Consider the following 26,965-nt stretch of genomic DNA (forward strand, 5'->3'; position numbering starts at 1 on the left):
CTTTTTGAAGTTTTACTGTTTCTCATCTTTTGACATTATGGTAAATCCATCAGAGTCCTCTGATTTTAAGTGTTGACTGTAGATGCAAAATGTCTGAAGATCAGTCTTTACTGCCTCGCTGAGGGGCACAACACTCAGGATTGCGTTCCCGTCAGTCGATGCACCCGAAGTCCCTTTGCGAATTGGAGGCAAACCGGTTCACCTTTCTCCAGAAGGAGAAATTGATAAACTGATTTGTTCGAGGTCGCCCAGCGCTGAATGTCACAACCAACATTTGTGCCTGGTCCAAAAGAGAAGGAGGCACCGCCTGCCTGGTCTTCAAATCAACTTTCTTCTTTAAACAAAAGTCGTCCCCATTACAGGGGTTTCATGAAAGATTAGGCACCTCTGCTACCTTTCCCTACCCAATCCTCTACTCCAGAGGATAGTGAGGCCTTCTGGTTGAAGGTGCTTGACATCTTTGCCCCAGGCCCCAGCAGCTTCAGCCTCTTCCCCACTGGTGCCATCTGAGACCACCACTCTCGGACGAGCCGGGAGAGACACTGCAAAGCTGCCATGCTGAAGACTGACAATATCCCAACTCTAGTTCTCACCGCTGTGTCTTCGGATGTCACTATTCTGGCCTTGACATTTGCCTCCACTGTGCCACCAGCAGACACTGGTGATGCTTGACTTCCGTGGGAGTATGCTCCGCTCCCTAGCGGCGCATTCATGTCCCGAATGGCGGACATTTATGATTAGGTGGTAGGACCCCATTCCCTTTGTATTGGAACCCCTACATCCCAGAGAAGCTTGGGACTTCATAGACACATTTTATAGAGAGGAAGGTAATTTGGTGGATTTTGCTGCTGATGTACAGGACCCAAGTGGTCTGGACACCTACCCAGATCTGGACATACAACCTGCTGCCACTACAGGTAAGCCTCGGGTAGCTTTTCAATACCCGATTGCTATGGTAGGTGATATCTTGGGGTTATCGGCTCCTTATCGACCCCATGTGCAGTATGAGCTCACAAACATTCTGGATAAGGGCCTGAAGAAAGGGATCCCACTTGCTTTTAACCAGACTATTGAAGCACTGTCCTCGAACTGTGGTCTAAACCAGCCTCTGGTCAGACAGTTGACAGAGACCTGACTGAAAAGCACAGACCAGCACCGTCTGACCCGCTGTTTCTGTCCACCCACACAATACCTGAAAGCTTGTTTGTCGAGGCTGCCACAGCAAACCTGAACACCTTTCCTTGCCCCCAGATAGGGAGAGCATGAGGTTGGATGCGTGGTGTAGCAAGGTCTTTGACTCAGTGAGCCTTGGTTTGAGATGTATTAATGCCTTTTTGTTCCCTAGCCACGTTTTTATTTGGTCTCTGGTCAGTGATTTCATAGGCTGCAGGACACACCCTGGCAGATGACATGAGGGATAATTTTGAGGCCTTATTGAAGGATAGCAAGAAGGCTTCCAGCCAAATCCTTCAATCATGCCTGGACACTGCCGACTGCGTGATACATTATATGGCATTTGTAACACGCCTATACACAAGTGTTTCAGAACAATGGCTGCGAGAACAGTGCTTAGGAGCTACTCCTGGCTACGAACATCTGGTTTTGCCCTGTATGTCCAGGCAAAACTTACAGACATGCCATTTGAGGGCAACACTTTGTTTGGTATGAAGGCCGTTGAGTCTCCAAAACGTTCAAGCATTTAAGGCGATTGCAAAATCGTTGGACTGTGCTGTCCAGCAGCAGCCGGAAACACCCACAGGAGGGGCAGGGTTTTCTGACTTGTACGAGCTCGATCCACAGACCTAGCATCTGCATATCTGATCCCGATGTGCAGTATATTGTGCAACTTGGTCTACTACATGAAATTCAGGAAGTCTCAAGTTTCGCCATTCCAGTCACTCCTGGTTTCATCTGAGTGGTCAGGACCTTCCCGCCAAAGGATCGAGTGGGGAACACCTCCAAGATGTTTCATGTCTTCCGATCAGAGGGTAAAGTACTTGCCTCAGCTTTTCTGCACTTGCCCAGTCTTATGGCCTCTTGCATTCTTTTAGTGCCAGAGAGCCGGCTACACATGAGGTTACTTCAGGTCACAATTCCAGGGGTGTACCTCAGGTTTCCTTCAGGCCTTGTTGAAACTGGATTGGTGGCCCCAGAGAAACAACTGCTGAAAGGGGTGTTTCGACAAACCGGGCCCTTTGCCATTGTCTATTCACGGACATGCCCATGAAAGGCTGGGGCGCTCAACTATAAGACCTGATGGTGAGCAACTTGTGGTTTCCATCATAATACCGGAGAACACATCAATTTGCTTGAGTTGAAAGCGATCAGGCTGGCCCTGGTTGCTTTCCTCCCCTCTGTACAAAGCAAGACTTTGCTGGTCCTCACGGACAACACAGTGGTATGCACTACCTCAACAAACTGGGTGGTGAAGGCTCCTCGACACTGCAGAGAAGCAATATAACTGTGATTCTTGGCTCTAGAGAAGAACGTATCTCTGCGGATGCTTTAAGCAAATGATCTTCAGTCTCCCATGAGTGGGAGCTCTGCCAGTTCTCGAGGGGGTGTTTTTCCATTGGGGACCCCTCAAGTGGACCTTTCACTTGCAGTGTAAACAGTAAGTGCAAGTGGTTCTGTTCCAGAGAATTTCCTAGACCAGGAGCTCTGGTGGATGCTTTGATGGTCGAGTGGGACGTCCACCTGCTCAGGGTTCCCACTGATCCCCGTCATACAGCTGGTTCTCAGGAGCCTTAGCTTGTTTGAGTCCACAATGATTTTCTTCTCTCTGGACTGGGCCCCGAGAACGTGGTACCTGGAGTTGCTGGACATGGCCATCTGCCCTTCCTGGTGCCTTCCACACGGAGCGGACCTCCTCTCCACATCAGAGAGATGAACTTCAGCATTGTGAACCTTCATGCTTCGCTGCTGAAAGGGTGAGGTATGAGTTGTATCTATTAGAGGCTGTCTTGGATGTACTCTTCCCTGCCAGGAGACCACCCACCAAATCCATGTATGCCTTTAGGTCGGGTGACCGTTTTCAGCTTGGGGCTGGAGTTTTTCTCCTGTTCTGTGTCCTCCGCTCTGGATGTTCTGCTTTTTTTGGCCCGGATAGGCTTGCATATTGGCGTGTGGTTTTCAAGCGAACCCCGTAGCAGGGCTCTTGTTTCACTATCCTAAGTCATGCAATTCATGCGTCGTATATGCAATCCATTTCCCCCATGCCAGTTTGTTTTTTAGGCATGGGATTTAAATTTAGTGTTAACAGTTCTTATGGGAGCTCTATATTATGCCCCTTTATTCTTGTTCATTAAGATTGCTCACCCGTAAGGTGATTTTATAGTTATAGTGAACAGGAGAACTCTGAAAGGTTAGCCAAACCCAATCAAGGTAAGTGTGGAGAGTGGTCAAGGCTTAGTCTCAGGAAAGGTGAGTGGGTTCAGGGGTGAACAATAAGTCCACATCGCGAAATACACAATGATTCTACTTAGACCGTTGATACAAACATCTATATTTATTTTAGGCCCAAAAACACACTCTACACAAATGAATCAAGCCGGTAATAGTATCACTTAACAGTCTAAATATAACATATTTCTGATGTTTGTTAATCTGCTTAGAATCACATGCTGTGCATAGGTCCGACATCCAGTGGTCACTGCGGAGTATTGCATTTTGTTTTTCGTAGTCGAAAAGGGACGTCGACAAGGCGTGTCTGAAACACTATTCCTATAGTGACGTGCGTTGTACCCACAATCCCTCACGCGTCGAGGTCCCTCAGATTGTTTTTTTCCGCCCAGCTACTGGTCGCCTTTACGCGGAGCTCCTCGAGAGACATTGCAGATTTCATCTCCTCGACCTTTGGTCGTTTTCCTATATTAATATAGAACTTATCGATCCCCCCCCTCGACGCTGTTGTGAAGCTGTCTCTGTCGAGCAAGATCTTCGACGGAGGGGACGAGCGGAGGAGATCCTTCGGCGTTGCCGAACACGTGGCCTGGCCTCGCAGGCCATATACAGTAGGGAGAGTGGGGGTCGTGGGACATCTCTGGTTCTTTTCCGAGAATGCCTTTCCTTTTCCCCTTCCTTTCCCTTGGGGTGGTTATCACGATTTATTGCCTCGGCTCTGGAGAGGACACCCTTTAGGTTTTGCCCGCTTTGCAAGGGCAAGTTTACTTGGAAGGACAAGCATTCACGGTGTAACCGCTGCTTGCCCCTCGATCACAAAGAGGAGGGTTGCACGGCTTGTCGGCTTCTTAAGCCTAAGACTCTAAAAGACCGTAGGGTCAAGAGGTGGGCGGCCTACGCTATGTCGAAGGCCGACGCTGCACCCACCGTTGCTACCTCCGACAGTGACGAGGAACGTGATACCACGACCTCCGCTACGGAAGTCGAAAACCCCCCTAGAGAGCGCACACGCGCTTCGTCGTCTGTCCCCGGCCCCGACGGGCTCGGCTCACGCCCTGCTTATGGGGATGAACACCCCGGCGACATTGACGCACACAAGACCACACATAAGCACACAACCCATGGCTCTTCTTCGTCGAAGGCGAAGAGAGCATCAGCGCCCAAGGAGACGCAGGTTCCACCGGCGGCCTCCTCGGACCGTTGGGGTTCGAAGCCCCTCTCGCAACCGCAGCCGCGACCAGCGACTGGGCTTTCGGCAAATAAGGGCGCCGTCCCCAAATCATCGGCCGCCGCGTATCAGCAGAAAGCGCATGCCGCCGTAGAGCGATCGACACCCATAACGTCGAAACCACAGCCCTCCGCTGACAAACGAGTCGCTGAGAGCTTAGCGAGGATCGTGGTAGCCGACGCCCACAAGCATACGCCGAAAGACACGTCGAGCGCTACGCAGAGGTCGAAAGACACGCCGAAAAAGCCCGAAGAAAGGCAGGGACTATCTCCTTCAGTCGAGGGGATTCCCAACACACCTGAAGGCTTTTCGGAGGGCGACGGGACACTTTCCTCGACGTTGTGGGAGAGGTCGAGCCGTTTTCAGCTACAAGACACTATTTTTCCCCATTAGACCGCTCAGGGGTACCCCATGAAAGCATGGAAAGGCTCCATCTCTGCATGGAAAGAATGGAGAGGTTTATGAATACCCAGAACCCTCCCACTCCCAAGAGAATAAGAGAAGGGCCTCAGGAGGACCCCAGGGCCAAAATTCCGAGACTAGCCAATCCCCAACAGGACACAGCCTCAGACTTCCATAGTGTGTATGACCTCACTGGGGAAGAACATTATTGTGAGGAAGAGGATGATTTTATGGATGAGGAAGAGGGACGGAACCAGGAGGAAGTTCTGGAAGACAGCCCAGACTTGGTAGGAGAAGGCTTCGGAGAAAATCCAGAAGAAGGACCTTCTCACCCCTGGCAATCCCCTTCAATATATTCCGACACTGATGTCCTGAACCTAAATCCTCCAGACAATTCACCTATTAGAAACACGTCTCCCATTGACGATCAGCCCACATTTAATGCCCTGTTGCGCAGAGCAGCAGCACATTTTGAACTGGACACTGGGGAGCTCTCTCCTGAATTAGACTTTGTGGAAAGAGTAATTAAGGAGAAACCCCCGGTCAGTCAGACCATTCCCCTCCTCGCTTCGGTGAAGAGAAGAATCATCCCTTCGCTGTCCACACCCGCATTAATCAGAGGGGTCAATCCTAGAATTGAAAAACTTTTCACTCCTTCACCCTCAGACCCGCTGTACATCAGGGGACATTCCATTCCGGATTCCCTGGTAGTAACCAATACAAGAAAGAGGGCAGGGGTACCACTTTCCACCAGTGAGGCACCACCTGACAAGGAGGGCAAGCGGTTATATGCCCTTGCAAAAAGAGTTACATCCTCGGCTGCCTTTTCGGCAAGAATTGCGAACAACAATTCTTTGCTCGCTAGCTATGCGGACGCGCAGTGGGCCAAACTGCGCAAAGACGCCGAAGAAGCGCCGGAACCTTTACGTACACGCCTGCTTACAACTATTGGCGAAGGAACCCAGGTCAACCAGAGTATTGTAAAAAACTCTCTGGATGCTGCAGAAACAGCGGGACGTTCCCTGGTTCAAGGAATACTCCTAAAACGCCACATATGGCTGCGCAACTCAGGGTTCAAACCGAAGACACAGGCGTCTTTAATATATAAACCTGTTGAAGACTTAAACCTCTGTGGGAAAGCGGTGGATGAGGCTCTGGAGATGGCTAAAAAAAGAGTTCGATACTATCAAAACTCTTGACCAAATCTCTAAGCCCTCTACCAGGTGCGGCTATGGTAACAAACGCTTTTTTCGTGGCCAACGCCAACAACAAAACCAGCAGCAACAGTACCCTGCCACTAATTTCCAGACCAATAGTGGGCAGTACAGCCAAAGAGGCCAGCGTCGGGGCAAAGGAAGAGGCCGGGGGTCCACCCCCAGAGGCTCCCAAGCCCCCAACAACACCAAGTGACGCGAAGATTCACGTCCCCTCCCATGCAACACCGGTCGGGGGCCGGATAACATCCTTTCTTCCAGCATGGGAGGGTATAACGTCAGACCGCTGGGTACTTTCCACCGTAGCCCATGGATACTGCATCGAATTCAACAGTTCCCCAACATACAAACCCCCGAGGGGACGTCGCATGACACCGGAACATCTTGCCATCCTTCTCCAAGAAGTACAACAACTGCTGGAAAAAGGAGCCATAGAGGTCGTACCTCTATCTCAGGTAACGGAAGGTATTTATTCAGTGTACTTCCTTGTACCCAAAAAGGATCTAGCCATGCGCCCTGTATTAGATCTGCGCCCAGCGAACAAGTTTATCAAACCCCAAAAGTTTCGTATGGTGACCTTACAAGAAGTGATCCCACTGCTATCACAGGGAGATTACATGACAACATTGGACATGAAAGATGCATACTTTCATATTTTAATGTTGCCAGCGCACAGAAAATACCTCCGGTTCATGATAGAGGGCAAACACTACCAGTTCAGAGTGCTACCCTTCGGCATAGCATCAGCACCAAGGGTATTCACAAAGGTGCTGGCAGTGGCAGCGGCCCACCTGCGCAGGTTGTCCATCCCAGTTTACCCTTACCTCGACGACTGGCTCATAACAGGGGATTCTTACGAAACATGCTTCTCCAATACCCAAAAGACTGTAGACCTTTTGTTCCAGTTGGGCTTCTCCATCAACGAAAAGAAGTCCAGCCTAGACCCCAGCCAAATCAAACAATTCCTAGGGGCTCTAATTCAAACAAAGGACGGCCTCGTCTTCCCCTCCAAAGAGAGGGTCCAAAACATGCTGTTTCAGATCCCTCAATATGTGACCGATCGAGAGGTGACGGTACGCAAAGCAATGCGCTTGCTAGGCATGATGGCGTTGTGTATTTATTTGGTACCTCACGCGCGCCTGCGCCCAATGCAAGAGTGGCTCAACAGCCAGTGGTGTCAGGCCAGCGGACTATGGGACGATCTAGTGGTGGTCTCGCAGGCCTTAGTTCTCTCGCTACGGTGGTGGACAAAAGAAAACCTGGGAAAAGGGAAACCTTTTGCCACACCCGCGGCGGAAGCCACTATAACCACAGATGCATCCCTCACAGGATGGGGGGCTCACCTATCCCATCAGACTGCTCACGGAGTGTGGACTCCGAACGTAGCATCCAAACACATCAATCTTCTGGAGCTACTAGCGGTGTTCAAGGCGCTAAAAGCCTTCCAGGAACACCTACAAGGCAGGACAGTGATGGTCCTTACAGACAGCACCACAGCCATGTATTACATCAACAAGCAGGGGGGAACCCACTCTCCAGGACTATCCAAACTGGCCCAAAATATATGGAAGTGGGCTCTCAAACAAAATATGTTCCTACTGTCACAACATGTACCAGGGGAACTCAATCTGCTGGCAGACAAACTCAGCAGAGATTTCCCCCTGCCCGAAGAGTACGAATGGCGACTGCACGAAGACATCGTCTTCGACGTCTTCACGCAATGGGGATTCCCAGAAATAGACCTGTTCGCAACCCTGGAGAACTCACAATGCCAAAGTTACGCCTCCAGGTACCCCCAAAACCAATCCAAGGGGAACTGTCTGTCGATTCAATGGTCAGGGAAATTTGTTTACGCTTTTCCCCCCCGACACCCCTTCTCAACAAGGTGGTGCACAAGATGCACCAGGAACAAGTAACCATGATACTGGTGGCCCCAATGTGGGCCCGACAGCCATGGTTCGCTCACTTGATGGAGATGTCTCTATCTCCCCCAGTGAAACTCCCCTGCCCGTACAACATGCTGTCACAAGACAAGGGCAGGACTCTGCATCCATGCCCCCAAAACATGAACTTAGCAGCCTGGCTCCTGAGATCATAGAATTTGGACATCTACAGCTCCTGCAGAGATGCATGGACATCCTCAGGGAAGCCAGAAAACCTAACACTCGCCACTGCTATTCTAGCAAGTGGAAGAGATTTGTCATCTGGTGCAGAGGAAAGAGCATCAACCCGATTGACTGCTCTCCCACACATATTGTTCTATACCTGACCCATTTATTGGATTCAGGTCTAGTGTTCAATTCCATTAAAGTCCACCTAGCGGCACTTTCTGCATACACCACTTCCCAACTCAGTGTCGTGGTGGAAGATCCCTGTTATAAAGGCCTTCATGGAGGGAGTAAAGAGAATACACCCCCCGATAGCTGACCCAGCTCCCGGATGGGACCTTAACGTGGTACTTACCAGACTCATGGGCTCACCATTTGAACCCATGCACAAAGCATCTCTTAAAGACCTCACTCTTAAGACTGCTTTTCTAATAGCTATCACCTCCATCAGGAGAGTAAGTGAACTACAGGCTCTTTCTGTTCTAGACCCCTTTGTTACAGTTCACAGAGATAAGGTGGTTCTACGCACTCACCCAAGGTTTGCTCCGCAATTTATCTCAAAATTCCACGTAAACCAGTCTATAGAACTACCAGCGTTCTTTCAAAATCCTTCCAACTTGGGGGAAAGGACTCTGCACACACTAGATGTCTGCAGAGCGGTCATGTTCTACATGGAAAGAACCAGACCACTGAGGAAGACTAATCAGTTCTTCGTCTCGGTGGCAGCAGGAAGAGAAGGGGATGCAGTTTCAAAGTCCACTATTTCTAGATGGATTGTTCAATGCATCACTCTCTGCTATACTCTTGCTAAGAGAGAACTGCCCTTTAGGCCAAGAGCACATTCTACTCGAGGCACGGGGGCGTCCATAGCATTCATTGCAAATGTTCCCCTTGAGTCCATCTGCAAAGCGACTACCTGGAGTTCTGTGCACACCTTTACAAAACACTACTGTCTAGATGCACACTCTAGATCTGACTCCCAGGTGGGACAGGCAGTATTAAGACATCTTTTCTCTACTGTTCCTTCTCATAACCCACCGCCAACTCCGGGTACTGCTCGCTAGTCTATGCACAGCATGTGATTCTAAGCAGATTAACAAACATCAGAAGACAATGCATTACTTACCGTAAAAGCATTTCTGATGGTTGTATCTGCTTAGATTCACATGCGCCCACCCTTCCTCCCCGCTCGGATGGAAGGAACATAGACTTCCTTTATATCTCTCTTTTCTGTACTCACTCACGTCTTGAAGGCTCCCTCAGGGCAGAAAAATACAAACAGAGGGACCTCGACGCGTGAGGGATTGTGGGTACAACGCACGTCACTATAGGGATAGTGTTTCAGACACGCCTTGTCGACGTCCCTTTTCGACTACGAAAAACAAAATGCAATACTCCGCAGTGACCACTGGATGTCGGACCTATGCACAGCATGTGAATCTAAGCAGATACAACCATCAGAAATGCTTTTACGGTAAGTAATGCATTCTCATATACAGTCACCTTTGGTTATAGAAATGCGCACAGTTCAACTGAAAGGAAGGAATGTAGTTATGCAATGAGCAAACCAGTCCACAAGAATAGAAGCCCTGAGTTTAGTCCCTAAGTTGAATGGGGCATTGTGCCCAAAATTCACGAAGTTCCTTTAGGAGAGGGGACAAAGGCAGGAAGAATCCGAGTGGTGGTGAGAAATGTTCCAAAAGACTTCACACATATTTTACCGGTGAGTAAGATACTTATTCTATTGCTTAGAACAGCTTTTTAAGCAAACCTTTAAAAAGCGAAAGAATAAAATTAATCGAAGTTCTTCACGAACGTTTAGAAGGGTGGAGATGGAGGCAGCTGTAAGTATTGCAATTATTCACTGTCCTTGCTCCGATTTTCCAAAGTGATGGCAGGTCGGATGGGAGTTGCTGGAGGTTTTCCCACCTTTGGATCCAATAGAAAATCCTCAGGAGCCACAGGTGCAAGGTCCAGGAGATGAGTGCAAACCTTTCCGTATAATAAATGCATCAGGCACTAATGGCAGGCTCTTCAGGCAGATGGGAGGGGCAGTCACAGCACACAGGTGGCAGCCGGTATCTCTCCAGTTGTGAACAAAGACAGACTTCCAGGACAGGATCCCTTGCTGCTGGGAAGCTGAAACTTGGCAGGAAGGTGACTTGTAGGACAAGCTGGTGATCACAGAAGTTTTAGACGAGAACTCAGAACAGGAATGCTTCTGGCGCGGTAGCCCAATTCAGAGCTGGTTGGTCCACTGGGTAGTCCAGGAATGATTCTGAAGGCTCTAGGCTGCAGGATTGTGAGAAGGCGTTGTCTAGTAGGTCCCATCAGTCCAAGGGACGAAGCACCAGCGAGGGTCCAGCAGGGCTTCACCGGGACAGCAGCTGGAAAGTTTGCCTTTTGGTTTTGCTTTTGTCACCCTGAGTGGGACGGTTATGCCCAAAGATGGGTCCTAGAGAACCAAGCTACTCCTCACTGATGACATCCAATGAGGCCAAAACATGTTTGGGGATGCTTGCGGTCTTGTGCAGAAGGGATGTGACCTAGAAGTTTGGGCTGGGACCAAGCCTGATTTGCATTTGCTAGTTCCCCCTTCTGTGGTGGCTTGGCAGGCTGATACACAATGGTCTAGAGGGTTGCCCAGAGCTATACCAGTGGTTAAGATTCATTCTAAACCTTTCAGCCATCACCTTTTGCCATTTTCGCCAGGCCTCTTCAGACGTCCTCGGGTCTTCAGTCGGCTGCACAGCTACACAGGAGGATTCTTGGCTTTGTTTCTGATCTGCTGGAATTGCTGCAGGACTCCTTCAAGAACAGGTGAAAAACCTTGTGGCACGGGCATCTTTAGACGCTAGCAACTGTTAGTAGCCGAACCCAGTAAATGCAATAGTGCCAACTAGAAATATAGAAAAAAGTTGTAAAAAGGTATCTGCTGCCACCAGCTTGTTTTTATGCATGTTTAAAAGTAAGCAAAAATTCCATAAGTAAGAGTCTAGGGTGACACAAAAGAAAGCTCTCCTAACCGTGAGCAGACTCCAGGTGTCACGAGTTGATCGGCCCTGCTTTGTTTTCTCCAAGAAGGAGATGGAATTGAGAGCGAAGCCATCCTGCCTCCTGAAGGTGGTCTCTAAATTTCATCTCTCTCAAAAGATCAATCTTCCAGTCTTTTTTTCCCCTCCACCTCCTCCTTCCAAGGGAGAGGAAGGATTCCATCTGCTGGAACCAGTGTGTGCCCTCAGCTACTAAGTCTCTCAGACGAGATAGGCCAGGAAAGATGTCCAGCCTTTTGTTGGTTATGATGCTGCCCGTGCTGGCAAGGATGTGACTAAACAGACACTGTCATGGTGATCGGCCTATGCATCTTGAAATGCCCTGGTCTGGCTTGGGCACATTCAACCAGAGGACTGGCTGCCGCCTCAGCAATGTAGAGTCACTGTTCTGGACATTTACCAAGCAGCTCTGTGGGCTTCTTTTGCACACGTTTGCAAAGTGTTACTGCTTGGATTCTGTCTGGTGGGGCACTCGTTTTGGTTGGGCTGTCCGTCTGAATTTTCTGGTTTAAGGTGGTGTCCTTGCTCTCTTCCCTCCTCCAGATCTACATACTGCTACATGATTCTATAAAAGATGAGAAATTTGTGGGCGGAAAGAATCCATTATAAGAATGCATTACTTACCTCTTGGTAATGTTCTTTAGGATGGATGTTCCTCATTGCCCAGCCATCCTACCCTGCTTGGTGGATAGTTAACACAGCTTAGTTCTGTGGTCCGACAGCATGTAAGAGTGCTAAGGAAAAGAAAGAGTGGAACTATGGTCACTTGGTGCTGCGTCTCAATATATACGGGCCAGAGTGTCCTATCCAGCACATAGGGGTATTGGGCCGAGCAGACTCTGAGTCACGTTGTGCCTTCTGGCAGCTGAAATGTTTCTGAAGAGAAGCTGTGCTGGTAGATGCGTATCAATATTGAGGAATCGGTGGGGGGGGGGATGGATCATCCATCAGAAATAACATTACAGACAGGGCAAGTACGTCTCTTCACCACGGTTCCTTCTATCTGATGTCTGCCTCTTACCAGTCCTCTTTTCCCTATCCCTATGCTGCATTTTCATCTTTTGATTCTTTTTCTTAAATTAAGTTTGATTACACTGTTTATACATATTGATGCAATTGACATGGTAACTTTTACAGCAAATATGGTTCTTTCCTTACTACTTCTCTCGCTCCCTGTTTCTGCCTTCCGTCAATTCTGCCCCTTTCCTCCCTCATGCCACCTATTGCTTTGGCACCCCCCTTCCTTTATTCATGCTCAGCCATTCCCTCCCTCTTCCTCCTATACAACCTTACTTTTAAGATGTATACTTCCAAATTGTTATACTTGTTTTTGTCTTCCAAGGATTGCCAACCTGCCGCTGTCCCACTGGTTTTACCGGCCCACAATGTGACCGCCAAGTGTGTGCTGCTTATTGCCAGAATAATGGCAGCTGCTCTGTTAACCAGGGGAACCAGCCCAATTGTGCCTGCCTCGGAGATTACATTGGTGACAAATGCCAGTTTAGTAAGTCTTTGTTGTGCATGCAAATGTTATTTTTGGTCAGGAGGCACAGCATGAAGGCTACTGGAGGGAAGGTGGGGAGATTAGGCTCTGTAAGGAAAAGTTTTCTTTTTGCAACTTCCCCCATTGACTTCAATGGAATGCCCAGCATATCTTCTACTGATTTGGATCCTCTGTGACATTTTTGGCATGGGTTACTACTTTTCAGCCTCACTCACCTGCTCAAGTCACTTCATTAGGGGTGCACTGCTCAACCCCTATGGATTCCAGTGCAGGGAGAGCTTATCCCAATTTTCTCTCACTTGCGCAAGCAACCTTAAGTGGCTTGCTGCAAGGACTCGCTGTATCACCATTTTATTCTGTAGTTACATTTATGTTACTCTTTTTCTCCAGTATGGGGTCTGGCATGGATTCACATGCTCATGAATATTCCCCGTCGTCAGGCCGGGAATCCTCGGTATAGAAAAAATCAGTATCAGTTTTGTTTCTGATCTGTCTTTCTCAGTAGTAACCAATCACTGGTCTCTGGGTCATACTGCCCCCAGCCAATGACTGCCCTCTCCCTAAGCCCCACCCCTGGCAGCCATCCTCAGATTTTTACCGCACGTTCAAGTGTTGGGAGTCCTCGTGCTTAGCTCTCGAGCTTTTGCTGCATTTTCGCGCTTTTTTCAGGAGATTTTCTCATTTTTTCGGTTAAGAGCCTCAAGCTCCACCGTTTCTACTTCCGATCAACGGGGATCCGTTTTCGGAGTTTTCTACGCCCCTCAAGGGTGAAGATTTCGTCGAGTTACGCTTTTGGAGGATTCCAGAAGTTCTGAGGCCTACCCCGGACATGGCCCAGGAGAAAGGGAGCTCGACGCCCGGAAAGCTATTCAGGACCTGCCCTGGATGCCAGCTTCAGAACGTTTTCAAGGACGAGCATTCGTTATGCCTCTACTGTCTCCATGAGGACAAGACGCACAAGGAAAAGGACTGCGCTTTTTGTGGAAACATATCGGAGCGGACCATGAAGGATCACCACCTCTGTCTCGCCAACTGGCTGGAAGGTAAGAGCCCGCCAGGAGAGAAGAAGAAGTCAGAGCGGTCTTCTAAGTCCTGTGAGGGTGCCCCGGCGACGGTGGCCCAACAAAAGGCTAAGCACCGCGAGTCCGCGGGCACAGGGAGCGCCGAACGGTCGGGCTCCTTGGCTGCCAGGCAGGGCGCATCCTCCCCAGCGCCATCAACCACGAGCCAACACTCTGGCTCGGGTAAGAGGAAGTCCGAGAACCCGGCGAAGCTTCTGCAGAGGCCCCGGTCGATCTCGAAGACTCCGGCAGAGGGGGGAGGGAGGCTCGCCCCCCCCCCGAAGGTGAAGGCCACGGGCGTACAGAAGGTGACGTTGGCCGTGATTCACCCTGCTAGGACCTCGATTGAGGATGTCGCCGCGGCCCTGGCTCAGCCTGTGGAGGCTACACCAGTGGAGGCGCCCTCAGGTACCAGAGTCTCCCTGCCACCGCGGAGGGAGTCGTCTTTCAGGCCCATCGAGAAGACCCCCACGAAGTCCTTGTTGGAAAAGGGGGGTTGAGGGGGTGGTTGCCGTCGTGGATACGGACACGACCTCTGAAGAGGAGCTCATCCAAGTCGTGGAGGAGACCCAGCCCATCGGGAGGGATCCCGACGAGGGCGTTGACGAGGGCGATGGTGACGCAGACGAGGCTCCTCAAGAGCCCTCGTGCCCGTCGTTTCCGGCGCCGCAGGACAACTCGGCAGCCATTTTGTCAGCCATCCAGTCCTTATGCTCGGAGATAAGGTTTAGGTTGCCCCTTCCCCCGACGGAGGAGCCTGAGCCAGACCCGACGGAGGATCCGGAGCCAGGGCCTTCGGGGAGCCCACCACCTAAGAGGAGGAGGACGCATCCTAGGCCTCCTCTCCCACCTCTGCGGCCTTCTCTGCCTTCCCCCTGGTCCACTACCCACGGGGATGATACAGGCATGGACACGACTACGACGGGTACGGATGACGATGGAGGCGACGACGGGACGTGTCCCCCGTCGCCCCCTACCCGGGCGTCCCCACCCGACGAGATTGGATCCTTCCATGCAATGATCTCCAGGGCATCCGAGCTCTTCCAGCTCTGCCCCGAGGAAAAGAAGGAGGGGTTCCTTTACCAGCGGCGCGAGGCTAAAAGGAAGACGGTCCTCGCCATACTGCTACTTGATGACATCTGGGATGAGGGGCTCGCCCTCCTCAAGAACCCTGCCAAGGCTCCTGCGAAGAGGGACCGGTACGAGAAGAAGTACCGGGTCCCCGACGCTGCCCCCTTGTGCCTTAGGGCGCAACCTACCCCGGACTCGGTCGTTTCGTTGGCGGCCAAGAAGAAAGCGGGGGGGGGGGGCATCGGCCTCGACTTCAACCTCCCCTCCGGACGGCGAGGGTAGGAAACTGGATGCAATGGGACGACGGGTCATCTCATCTGCAGCAACGCCCTGGCCATCGTAGCCCGCTACGACAGGGAGTTGTGGTTCAAGATCGCCCCTCTGTTGGACTTCCTTCCGGATGCCAAGAGGGCTGAGGCCCTGGAAATCTTGCAGGAAGGTGAGATTGCCTCAGACCACGCCATTACGGTGGCTACGGACATCACCGACACCGGTTTCCGTCAGTTGGGCAACAGCGTTTGCCTGAGATGACGAGGACGGCTCAGGGCGACGGATTTCCGCCAGGACGTTCAGACCAAGGTTTTGGAGATGCCCTTCGATGGGAACAACCTTTTTGGCAAGGTGGTTGATGAATCCCTTCAGCCGATCAAGTCGGACACGGAGACGGCCCGTGCACTGGGGGTGCCCCAACAGCGACGGCCGTCCTTTCGGAGCTCCGGAGGCAGACAGGGTGCCTCCAAGGGAGCCGGCAGCAGCTCCTTTACTTACCGTCAAGCGGCAAGGTCTTTGTCGCAGGGGGCCTCGAGTTCCAGAAGACGTGCCCGCGCATTCCTCCCGTGGCCAGGAAGGAACATCACGTCCCTCAACTGCTGTTGGAAGTACGTGCGATGCTCAGGAAATGTGCCATCGAGCTCGTCCCGAAGAGGCTTCGGGGCTCCGGAGTTTACTCAAGATACTTCCTCGCGGGGAAGAAGACAGGAGGATGGCGTCCCATCCTGGACCTGCGACGACTAAACAAATACATCAAGGCACAGAAGTTCCAGATGGTCACCCTCCAGCATGTGCTGGGACAGCTGGAGGAGGGCGATTTCCTGTCGTCGTTGGACTTGGAGGATGCTTACTTCCACATCCCTATTCTAAAGAGGCACCGAAAGTTCCTCAGGTTCGTGGTCAAAGGGCGGCACTACCAGTTCAAGGCCCTCACGTTCGGATTAAAATCGGCACCCATGGTGTTCACCAAGTGCCTAGCACCGGTGGCGGCGCGGCTGCGCCTGCAGGGGATCCACGTCTACCCCTACCTGGACGACTGGCTCATACGGGCAAGGACAAGGGAGCTCGCCGTGCAACACACTGCAAAGTCCGTCCAGCTGCTCACGGACCTGGGGTTCTCCATCAACTTTCCAAAATCCCACCTGGTCCCGTCGCAAGTCGCCCTGTTTCTGGGAGCACAGCTTGACACAGTGGCACGGCGGGCCTCACCGTCGGAGGAAAGGATAAGAATGGCCAGACGTGGCCAGAGTGAGGTCTATCAAGTCCCTCCTCGGAATGATGTCCTCCTGCATTTATCTGGTGCCCCATTGCAGACTTGGGATGCGGCCCTTGCAAGAATTCCTCAACGCCCACTGGATCCAGACGATGGGCAGCTTCGAGGACAGGATCTCGCTCGACGAAACGTTCCGTCAGGCGATACGATGGTGGGGTGTCCGCGCTCATCTGACAGCGGGAACGGGCTTCATAGCCCCGGCCCACCGGGTGACGGTGACGACAGATGCCTCCCTGGAAGGTTGTGGAGCGCACACCGGGGGCCTCCACGCGAGAGAGGCCTTTGGTGCTCGGAGGAGAAGACTCTCCACATCAACATCTTGGAGCTCTGCGCAGTGTTCTGGGCCCTCAGGTCCTTCCTTCCGTCCCTCAAGGGCAAGGTGGTGAGGATCTTCACCGACAACACCACCACGATGTTTTACATTCGGAAGCAGGGCGGAACCAGATCCCCTGCCCTGTCCAAGGAAGCCCAGGATCTGTGGCATTGGGCCATCGCCTAAGGGATGTTTCTGGTACCCTTTCATCTGGCAGGGATAAAAAACACCATCGCCGACTCACTCAGCAGGGAGCTGCGCTTGTGCCACGAGTGGGAACTGCGCCAGGATCAAGTGGACCGACTCTTCCGACAATGGGGCGAACCCCAGATCGATCTCTTCGCAACTGTGGCGAACTCTAAGTGCCGGAGGTTCGCCAGCAGGTTTCCCCAACCGAGGAGCATGGGCGATGCTTTCTCGTTCCCCTGGGACGGCCTGTTCCTTTATGCATTCCCGCCGTTGCCGTTGCTACTCCGGCTCGTCAACCAGCTCAAGAGGTCCCGGTGCAGGATGATCCTCGTCGCACCGGCGTAGCCGAGGCAGATCTCCCGGACCTTCTGGACTTGTCAGCGTCCACACCAGTCAAGCTGCCGACGGACGCGGATCTTCTCTCCAGAGAAGGAGACGCCATTCTTCATCACGAACCAGAGACGCTGAACTTGCAGGCCTGGCTCCTGCAGCACTAGAGTTTGGAGGATACGACATCCCGGCCGACTGCAGAGAGGTTCTTGCAAAGGCCAGGGCATCCTCAACTCTCAAGTGCTACGGACACAAATGGAAGAGGTTCTCCGTCTGGTGCAGTGCAGAGCTTTAACCCTCTGCGGATTACGGCCCCTCAAGTATTGCCGTACCTACTGTCTTTGGCCAAGGCTGGCCTATCTCACGCTTCCATCAAGGTACATCTGGCTGCCGTCTCACGTTACACCAGAACTACAGGACGGGCGTGGTGTCATCGTCTGGTGAAGGAATTTATGAAAGGACTGTTCCGATCATTCCTGCCGGTGAAGGCCCCTGCCCCGGCGTGGGAGCTCAACGTGGTACTAACTAGGCTCATGGGGGCCCCATTCGAGCCTATGCATTCAGTGCCGTTGAAGTTTCTGTCGTGGAAGACAGCATTCCTCGTGGCCATCACCTCTGCATGACGAGTGGGAGAGATCCAGGCCCTGTCTTGCAAGCCTCCATACTTGACTTTTCACGACACGAGGGTCGTGCTGAGGACGCACCCCTCCTTCATGCCCAAGGTGCCGTCGGACTTCCACCTCAACGAGCCCTTGGTGTTGCCAGTTTTCTTCCCGTCGCCTTCGTCGCCGGCTGAGAGGACTCTGCACTCGCTAGATGTAGCTAGATCGCTGAAGTTCTACGTGGACCGCACAAAGCGTTTCCGGAAGACATCACAGCTGTTTGTGAACTTTGGACCTGTGAATCAAGGGAAGGTTCTCTCGAAGACTTTCATTTCCAGATGGCTCTCCGGCTGCATCATGCACTGTCACCGGTTGGCAAACCGACCGCTGCCCGGCCATCCGAGAGCCCTTCGACCAGAGCGATCGCTGCTACTACGGCGTTCCTGTCTGGTGTGCCCCTGCTCGACATCTGCAGGGCTGCTACGTGGAGGTCGACGCACACCTTCACGAGATTCTACTGCGTCGACCGGGATTCCAGGGAGGAGTCCAGAGTCGGCCAGGCAGTGCTGCGCAACCTGTTCGCCTAAGGTGAGCCTGGTGAGGAGGTAAGAGTTGCTTAATGTTGAGTTGTTGTATTGCTTGATATTGAGCCTTTTGCCACCTCCCGTGGTTGTGCATGTGTATACTGCTATGTATTCTTATATTCATGAGCATGTGAATCCATGCCAGACCCCATGCTGAAGAAGGAACAAGTTACTTACCTGTAACTGTTCTCCAGCATGGGTCTGGCATGGATTCACATGCAAACCCTCCTGCCTACCCCTCTGCGGCTCTTCACTTGGTCATACTGCCACTTCACGTGCTACCAAATCTGAGGATGGCTGCCAGGGGTGGGGCTTAGGGAGAGGGCAGTCATTGGCTGGGGGCAGTATGACCCAGAGACCAGTGATTGGATACTACTGAGAAAGACAGATCAGAAACGAAACTGATACTGATTTTTTCTATACCGAGGATTCCCAGCCTGACGACGGGGAATATTCATGAGCATGTGAATCCATGCCAGACCCATGCTGGAGAACAACATTTACAGGTAAGTAACTTGTTCCATGTGAAATCTAAATGGGGTGTTGGCAGTGAATCGATTGTTACTCTTTTTAACGGTGCACTGCAGTACATCTTTATTGTTTCCACAAAATGCCTTTTGAGTAACCATATACTGAAAATGGCCGTTAGATGTTTATAGATGTTTGTATCCCATTCCCAGGATTCCTGCCCTCTAAGGTCAGAATTTGAGGGTTCCTGAAAAGGTAGCCTGCGAGTGCCCAGTGTGCCTGAACTAGGGAGATCGGCTGTCTGGACCCAATCTGCATTCCGGCCAGAGTGATGTCAAGTTGCTGGGAAAATGTGGGCAGCTGCCTTTCCACCATTGGACAGGGACTATCTGTTATAATGGTCCAGAACCCTTCCTTGGAAGGATCTCGAGGCATTCTTCATGTTGACCACTGGTCCAATGCTAGGAAGAACAGAGGGGACTGCAGCAACCAGCATCGGTCTGTTAACCACTGTGTAGTGAAGATCGGCCTTCTTGATGGGGTACCTGAAGAGATTACCCCTCCCTTGGACTGGTAAGTTCAATTAGACTGGAATCCTGCTTTGCTGTCCTCACATCCCAGAGCTCCAAAGAGACGCAGAGATGGCACCCTCCTTGAAGTGGACTGCACTTGCACATGTAAACTGCCTCGCTTTGGGGCTGGAAACTCTGCACACATCTTCTGTGCACTGATGGGACTTCTTAACTTTGCAGCTGCTGCTCTTCACCATGAAGAGGCCTGCCTGGATGCAAAGCCTCACTGTCCTGCTGAGCGTTAGTGGCTGTCCCTGCGAAAGGATAAACCGGCTGCTGATCCCATGGGAACCTCCAGAGTCATGGAAACCGAAGTCGAGCTGTCTTTACTCTATCCAGATTACCTGCTGGTGTCTGCCCCGACTGCTGGAAGAAGCTTCAAACTTGCAAGCAGGGAACTGCTTGCTGAATATCCATTAGCCATGGAAATGAGCCACAAACTTCTGACTACAAAAACCTGCTCTTGTCACCTCCAAATGCTGCCAAAAAGAGCCCTCCTCGTACTGGAGGTGGACTGGCAGCCTGCACCCTAAATTGGGACCTTCTAAAGCTTTGGTTCCCCCCTTTCAAAACAGACACAGGCAACCGAAAAATTTCCCGACTGGTCATATTGCTCAAAGATCTCGGTAAAGCGGGCCCCTTAGGAGACGGATTGAGGGGGCCTGTTCCGGAGCAGGAACTAACTGATGCAGAGCCGATAGAGTATAACTGCAAGAGGAGAGGACGACATGGTGGCAAAGCCCCACCAAGAAATGGACGAGGAGCTGAACCCCTCGCATATGGCTATTCTGCCACGAAAACAAAGAGAAACTGGGAGTGAAATGGATAAGCAACACATGAAGCTGTATTTGGATAATAATGCCCTCTGTGATAATGATTCCTCAGATAAGCCTAAAGCCGTTGGTATGCCCAACACGGCTTTGACCGAAAAAGAGTGATAAGCTGGCTGGCACCCGTCCACAGTGGTCTGTTCTCTACATCGAGACATTGGCAGAAGAAGAAAAATTATCGAATTAGTGGATTCCAGCTGTCTGTCGACTCTTGGAGTACAAAGACTGGCCTGAAGACTTAAAATATGGAGAAGCGCGTGGGAGTAACCTTGACCTCCCCAGATGATGCAGACGGTATGCAGTCATTTTTTCGAAAACTTATTTTCGAAAACACCATTTTCTCAAACATTTTGCCGATTTTATTTATTTATTTATTTATTTTGGGTTTCGGAAGTAAAAAAGTGTTTAAAAAAAAAGGGGGGTTGGGAGGGAACTCCCCCATTTAAAAAATAAACATTCGAAAAAAACATTTTCCATTCAAGTAAAATCACTAAGTCGATGCAGACCTGAGATCCTTGAGGGACTCCTTTACAAACAGTATGGCCGATTTGTCAAGCGAGCTATGCGCTCCAAACGCGAACCCAGGGGCATATGGAGAGCACGGTGGACCCTCGGCAACCCCCCCTTTCGACCCTTTTGCCCTCACATGGATCACCATCCTTAAGGGCCACACTACGCCTTTAAACAGACTGGAAAAAAAGACCACACATCACCTCAAATGAAAGATCTGGTTGACCAATTGAGCCTAATGTCAACAGTGCCGCTGGCAATGGTGTCATTTGTAAAGCTATACGAATCATTGAACGACACATTGAAAGACCACACAACTTTGCTAGCCATGCTGCATACTAAAACAATCGTAATTGAGGGATTTATAACAGCAAGAAAATAAAGGGTGGTTGACACACACTCGAGAGACGAACAAGGGGACTCTGACTCGGAGGAGCCTTGCCAATCAAAAAATGATACTACGAGGGACCTCCGACTAATTAAACCCACCCCTGGATGCGCAATTGCCCAGCAAACCCATGGACAGACACAAACCTCTGCGATTTCATATCCCCACAACGCCAATGGTGCAAGTGGCCACCCAAAATAATGCAGGAACGAATGAAATGGCCCCTACAGTTAATCCAACTAAAAACCCAAGTGCACTGAACAAAGAGGTTCCAGAGAGAGCCATACAAGACCCAGCTATGAAGGTCTTTCCAATCTTTACAAACAAATCTAAAGGGACTGAACTAACAAAGGTTTAAAAAAAAGAAGCCTAAACGTTTCCTACTGGTCGGTCCGAAAGACTTGAGAAGCTTCCTAAGAAATAAAAGGGTCTGAGAGGGAGGAGCTTAAATCCAGAAGACGGCTTGTTAGGGGAGTTTTCCTAGAGTCCTACTGGCAGTAAGACTTTAGTAAGCTATCCCAGTGGTTTGCAGATCCCCAACTCTTAGTATCTGTCTGTACTAGCTCATTACCTTGTTAGTGTGGCAGAGCAGTAAGACTCATTTTAAGAGGAAGATCTGAGCTGTAGGTAAGTACTCTTAATCTCAGTTAGACAGGCACAACAAAGAAGCACTTACACATATATTTATATAAAAGATATGTATTTATTATATTTACACCAGAATTACTTTAAATACTTCAGACGTTTACGTTAGAACAGGATTATTAGCTAATGCACTTCAAAGGGCACTTTCACTTTTGTATTTAACGGATACATTTGTAGCAACATTAGAAAGGGAAAAGACAAGGTTATCATATTATCAGTAATTGCACATTCATGAGGTGTTCAACAGGTCATACAGTAATGCATTTACTCTGCAAACACATATAGAAAAGTCACTTAAAGGGAGGAAAATAAGTGGTTAATGCAACATGAAATTTGTTCAAGGCTCTAGAGACCATTTTGTCGCCTGGCAAGTCTTTTAAGTCCAAAAACTCAACCCTACCTAAAGGCAGTTCGTAGAGGGCTTGAAGTCTTGACAAACAGCAAATAATGAATGTTCCTGGGGATTTCTTCCAGTATCTGAAGTTACTGAAGCAGCAAGTCAGCAGCTAACAAAGGAGACCTGAAAATGGACATGAAGGGGACACAAGCAGCAGCTTGGATCAGAGGAGAGAGGGGGTTGCCCTGGACACCTTTACGTGCACTCCAACGCTCTGGAGCGACGACTTGGAATCTGATAAGCAATACCTTTTTCCCCACAGTACCTTTGGTTTGTAGAAAGTGATTGAGTTGGCTCCTCTGCGATGTGGCACGTCTGGACCCGACCTCTAGATTCCTTGGTCGGTTGATGAAAGGCAGGAAAATGGACGGTGTCTCTCGGCAGCAGTCTCGAGAGAGGACCTCTAGCATGACTTTCAGCAACTTCTTGGTCCATTTTGGTGCCTTTTCAGCAATACCAGCAAAGTACACGGATCACCCAGTCAATCTTCTTCGCTTCCTGCAGTCCCACAGTCTGGTGAGGGCCTCTGGGTGACTTGGAACGGATCTCTGGAGTGTCCTTAAGGTTTCAGCAAAGATTTGGATGTGTTCAACCTTTCTACGATGATGCACTAGAAATGTTTTTATTTTTTATTATTAAATGGGCAGCAGGTCTCTTGGTATTGGAGTTCTGCAGCTCTCGAAGCTCCCAGGAGCTCAGGAGGTGGCTCGTTTCAAAGTTCGTCTCAGGGCTGGTTGTTCTAACCAGCCAAACGAAAGGAGTTGTCCTCTTCAGAGCTCTTCTGCTGAATAGAATATGGGGTCAGGACAGCAGTGGTAGATTCACGGTCCACGGTCTTGCAAAGGGTCTGCCGCCATCTCTGGTCGTCTTCTTCACTTACTTCTGTTTCCTGTGGTCGACTTGCTTTATACTCCAGAAGCCTCACCTTTTTTACAGTTCCAGCACACGCTCCTCTGCAATCTCTCTCAGCATTTTACAGAAAGAGCTGTTTGGCTGTACAAACGGGCAGCCAGAACCCTTGTGGGAGCTGGACCTATTCAGGCATTTTGGCAGGCAAAGGACGGGGGTTGGAAGACTCCTCCCCCAGTTCATGCCTGGGATACCTACTGGTTCTCCGAAGAGGACGACTCCTTCCCTTTGTCTGGTGGGAACAACCAGTCCCAAGACGATGTTTGATTTTGAGCCATCTCTTGTGGTCCTATGAGTTTCCAGATCTGCAGAACCCCAATACCAGGAGACCTGCTGCCCATTTCGGGAGCTTCGTCGTGGAAAGGCTGAGCCCTCAAAGACACTCCAGAGACCCAATCCACCCTGTTCAGACCCCTCATCAGAGTGTGGGACTGCAGGATCCAGAGAGGATTGACTGGGCGAATCGTGCCCTTTCTTGGTTCTGCATAAAATACACCAGAACTGCAGAGTGACCAGAGAAAATGCTGAAAGCAGTGCCAGAGGTCGTCCCTCCAGACTGCTGCTGAGCGATCCTGTCAATTGCCCTGCCTTTTGTCATAAGACCAAGGAATGCTGATGTCAGGTCCCAAGCTGCTACATCGCAGAGCATCCACCACAATGATTTTCTTCAAACCAAAGGTACTGTGGGGTAAGAGGTATTGCTTACCCTTTCTCAGAAAGTCACTCCAGAGCGTTGCACAAAGAGGTATCCAGGGTAACCCCCTCTTACCTCCGACCCAAGCCACTGCTTGTGTCCCTTTAGCGAGTCCTTTAATAGGATCTCCAACATTGGTTAAGTCTTCTTGTATCTCATTTCCTCTGGACTAGAAAGTATCCACAGGAACCTTTGACTTCTGCTGCTTTTCAAGACTTTAAGCCGCTTCAAATTGTCTTTTAGCTAGGGTTGCATTTTGGACTCTAAAGACTTGCTGTGCAGGTAAACCGCCTCTAGAGCCTGAAGTTCTACTCAGATAACACTAACCAACTGTTCTACTTCCTAAAAATCACTATCCTACATGTATATGCTGACTAAATGAAATTACTGTATTACTTTGTGGTCCGCATTATTACCAATCGTATGGTAGACCCGTCCAACTCCTGTAACAATTGTGCGCATTCAGCAACTACCAACTAAGAAGTGGGCATTTGAAAGTATTGTAAATGTATGTGCAAGTGTTTCTTTGGTGTGCATTACTAGCTAGGTTCAATGTACTTACCTAGAGCTCACATCTTCCTCTTTAGGTAAGCCTGACTGCTCTGCCACTCTACCAAGTTCCTTGAGTAGTACATACTCATACTAAGAGTTGGGGAATCTACAAATCACTGGGATAGCTTACTAAAGTCTTACCTCCAAGTGGGACTTTAGGAAAACTCCCCTAACAGTAGGTTTGGAGGTGATTGTTGGTGTTGATGTGTTGTCGCAGTTGTGTGGCTACCGCTTTCTCAATGATCTTCTCTAGGAAGGGAAGATGGCTGATGGGGTGATAGTTACCCTGGTTGTTGCGATCCGGAGTGGGTTTCTTTAGTAGAGGGAGGATTTGTCCTGCTTTTAGGGTTGATGGCAAGGTGCCTTGAGTTAGGGAGCTGCTGATGATCTCCAGGTAGGGTAGGTAGGTAGGGAAGGAGAGCTGCTTTGAGTAGGCTCTTGAGGATGGTTGCTGGGAAAATGTCATCTGTATACGATGTGGATTTGAGGGCAGCCAGGGTTTCTACCAGGTCCATTCACATTTGTAATAACTGGCTTGTTCCCAGACAAAAGCACAGGATGTAGATTTAGCCTTACATTCTAGACATTCTATTCATATACTCATCAGATGTGGTCTTGCATGCTCCTACATCCTGGACTCCAGGTAGCCAATACCATATTTGTCCATGTATTTCCTTCCACTCAAAAGGAGTTCAAATTTAACTTTGGAATTCCTTCAGAAACCTATGCAAGTGTATCACCACCTGGAAACTTCCAAAAAGACAGAGTTTATATCCGTCAAATTCCAAAAGGCCAAAAAGCTCGACCATATCCCTCATTCGGTGGCCAAGGCTGCAGGAGAGTGCCCCACACCCTTGTAAACTATACAGTGAGCGGGGAGCACGGGTTGCAGGGGTGTCCTCGAAGCCGATCCCGTAAAAATTTAAAAAATACCATTTTTTTTAAAAGCAAAGGACCCTGCGGAACCGGTTCCCAATCACGGAAGAGAAAGGGAACAGGCATCACAGGGACACAGTGAGCCAGTACCACACAGTGAAGTGTGCCACCGCAAGGTAAGTAGGGGGTTGTGGGTGGGGGCCAAGTTGGAAATTTTCAGGGGAGAAAAGTTATTTTCAAAATAACCTTTGGTCTTTTCCTCCTCGAACATTTCCACCACTGGCTTCTAACCCCAATCCCCGCCACATAGGGGTTCTGTGTCAAAGAGCAGCAATGCTCTTTATCACAAAATGAATGTCAAGCCTTGGCAAACCACCTTGTTGGTTCGAGCATGCAGAGTTCAGTGAAACGGGCAAATCAGTCACCAAATCTGGTGAGATTTGGTGTGCTATGGTGGGGTTTGGAAGAAGTATAAAAGGACTAGATCATTTTCTCTTTGATGTTTTTTGTTAGGCCGAAAGAGTGTACATGGCAAGCCCAAACCTTGTATTTTATGGGCATTTTGGCGGCCTTTTTTGCCAGGGCATTACATTGGAGTTGTTATCCTATTTGCCCTCTTGTCTGTTTTTTATTAGGTCCCTCTTTGTTCTTTTTTACCTTTTTACTTTTCCCCTAAACATAAACACCCTGTCCTCTACCATATTCCTTTTCCCCCTTTGCCTTACCAGATACATTTTAAAAAGCAAAATGAATACCTTGTCCCCTTTGTATTCCTGATCCTATATGCTACCCGCTTGTCCTGCTAGGTCTTGTTACTCCATTTGTTTACTTTACCTAGCTTTTTAGACCAAGAAAATCCCTTACCGGGGACTAGCAAAAGCAAGATATGGTGTGGTATGATGTGTCACTATTGCTGTCTGTAGTTGGGACCCTTCTTACATTGTGTTTCCCTCCATTAGGAAAGTGCTCAGGGTTCTGCGAGAATGGTGGCATCTGCCAAATGATGGCGAATGGTAGCAAGCAGTGCCGCTGCACGATGGAATATGAGGGGGCCCGCTGTGAGGTCAACAAGTGTTCCCCCTGCCAAGATGGCACTTGCAACATCGACAAGCAGTCTGGCGAAGTCACGTGCAAGTAAGTGGGTCCATTGTAGAAATGGGGCGGCAAAGCTCTCTCCTAGCAGTGTATCATGTTCGTCCTCCCATTGCATTGCCTCCACCAATCATGCAGTAAAGCCCATCAAATGCACCTTTTCCAAATTAATTGTATGTTAGGTTACACTAAAATTGGGCTCTCCTAAATGTTTTGCTTCTCATTGATAATTTAGCAGTACATTTAAGAGGACTCTAGGGCACTATCTTTCCAGAACCCTTTGCTCCCCTCTTTAGTTTTGTATATCAAAATATGAACAACTTCAGAGAAAAGGTTGCATACAAATTTCAGACCGTTCCTTAAATATAAGCAGAAGAACCATACTAGTAAGAATTCACATGAAGTGTGCATTTAATGCCCCCCCACCC

The 26,965-nt window shown here is 50.0% G+C and overlaps 1 protein-coding gene across 2 annotated transcripts in view; it reads left to right on the top strand.

The window, feature by feature from the left end:
• LRP1 (LDL receptor related protein 1) overlaps positions 1-26,965 on the top strand; it is a 1,300,039-nt gene that overhangs the window by 1,209,628 nt on the left and 63,446 nt on the right. For both annotated transcript variants that reach the window (XM_069653565.1, XM_069653566.1), the window contains exons 83-84: positions 12,750-12,911; positions 26,405-26,579. In XM_069653565.1, the coding sequence (XP_069509666.1) occupies positions 12,750-12,911; positions 26,405-26,579 (337 nt within the window). The remainder of the gene's footprint in view (positions 1-12,749; positions 12,912-26,404; positions 26,580-26,965) is intronic.

This window comes from Ambystoma mexicanum, chromosome 3q, assembly GCF_040938575.1.
Source record: "Ambystoma mexicanum isolate Mex_15411 chromosome 3q, UKY_AmexF1_1, whole genome shotgun sequence".
Lineage (NCBI taxonomy): Eukaryota > Metazoa > Chordata > Amphibia > Caudata > Ambystomatidae > Ambystoma > Ambystoma mexicanum.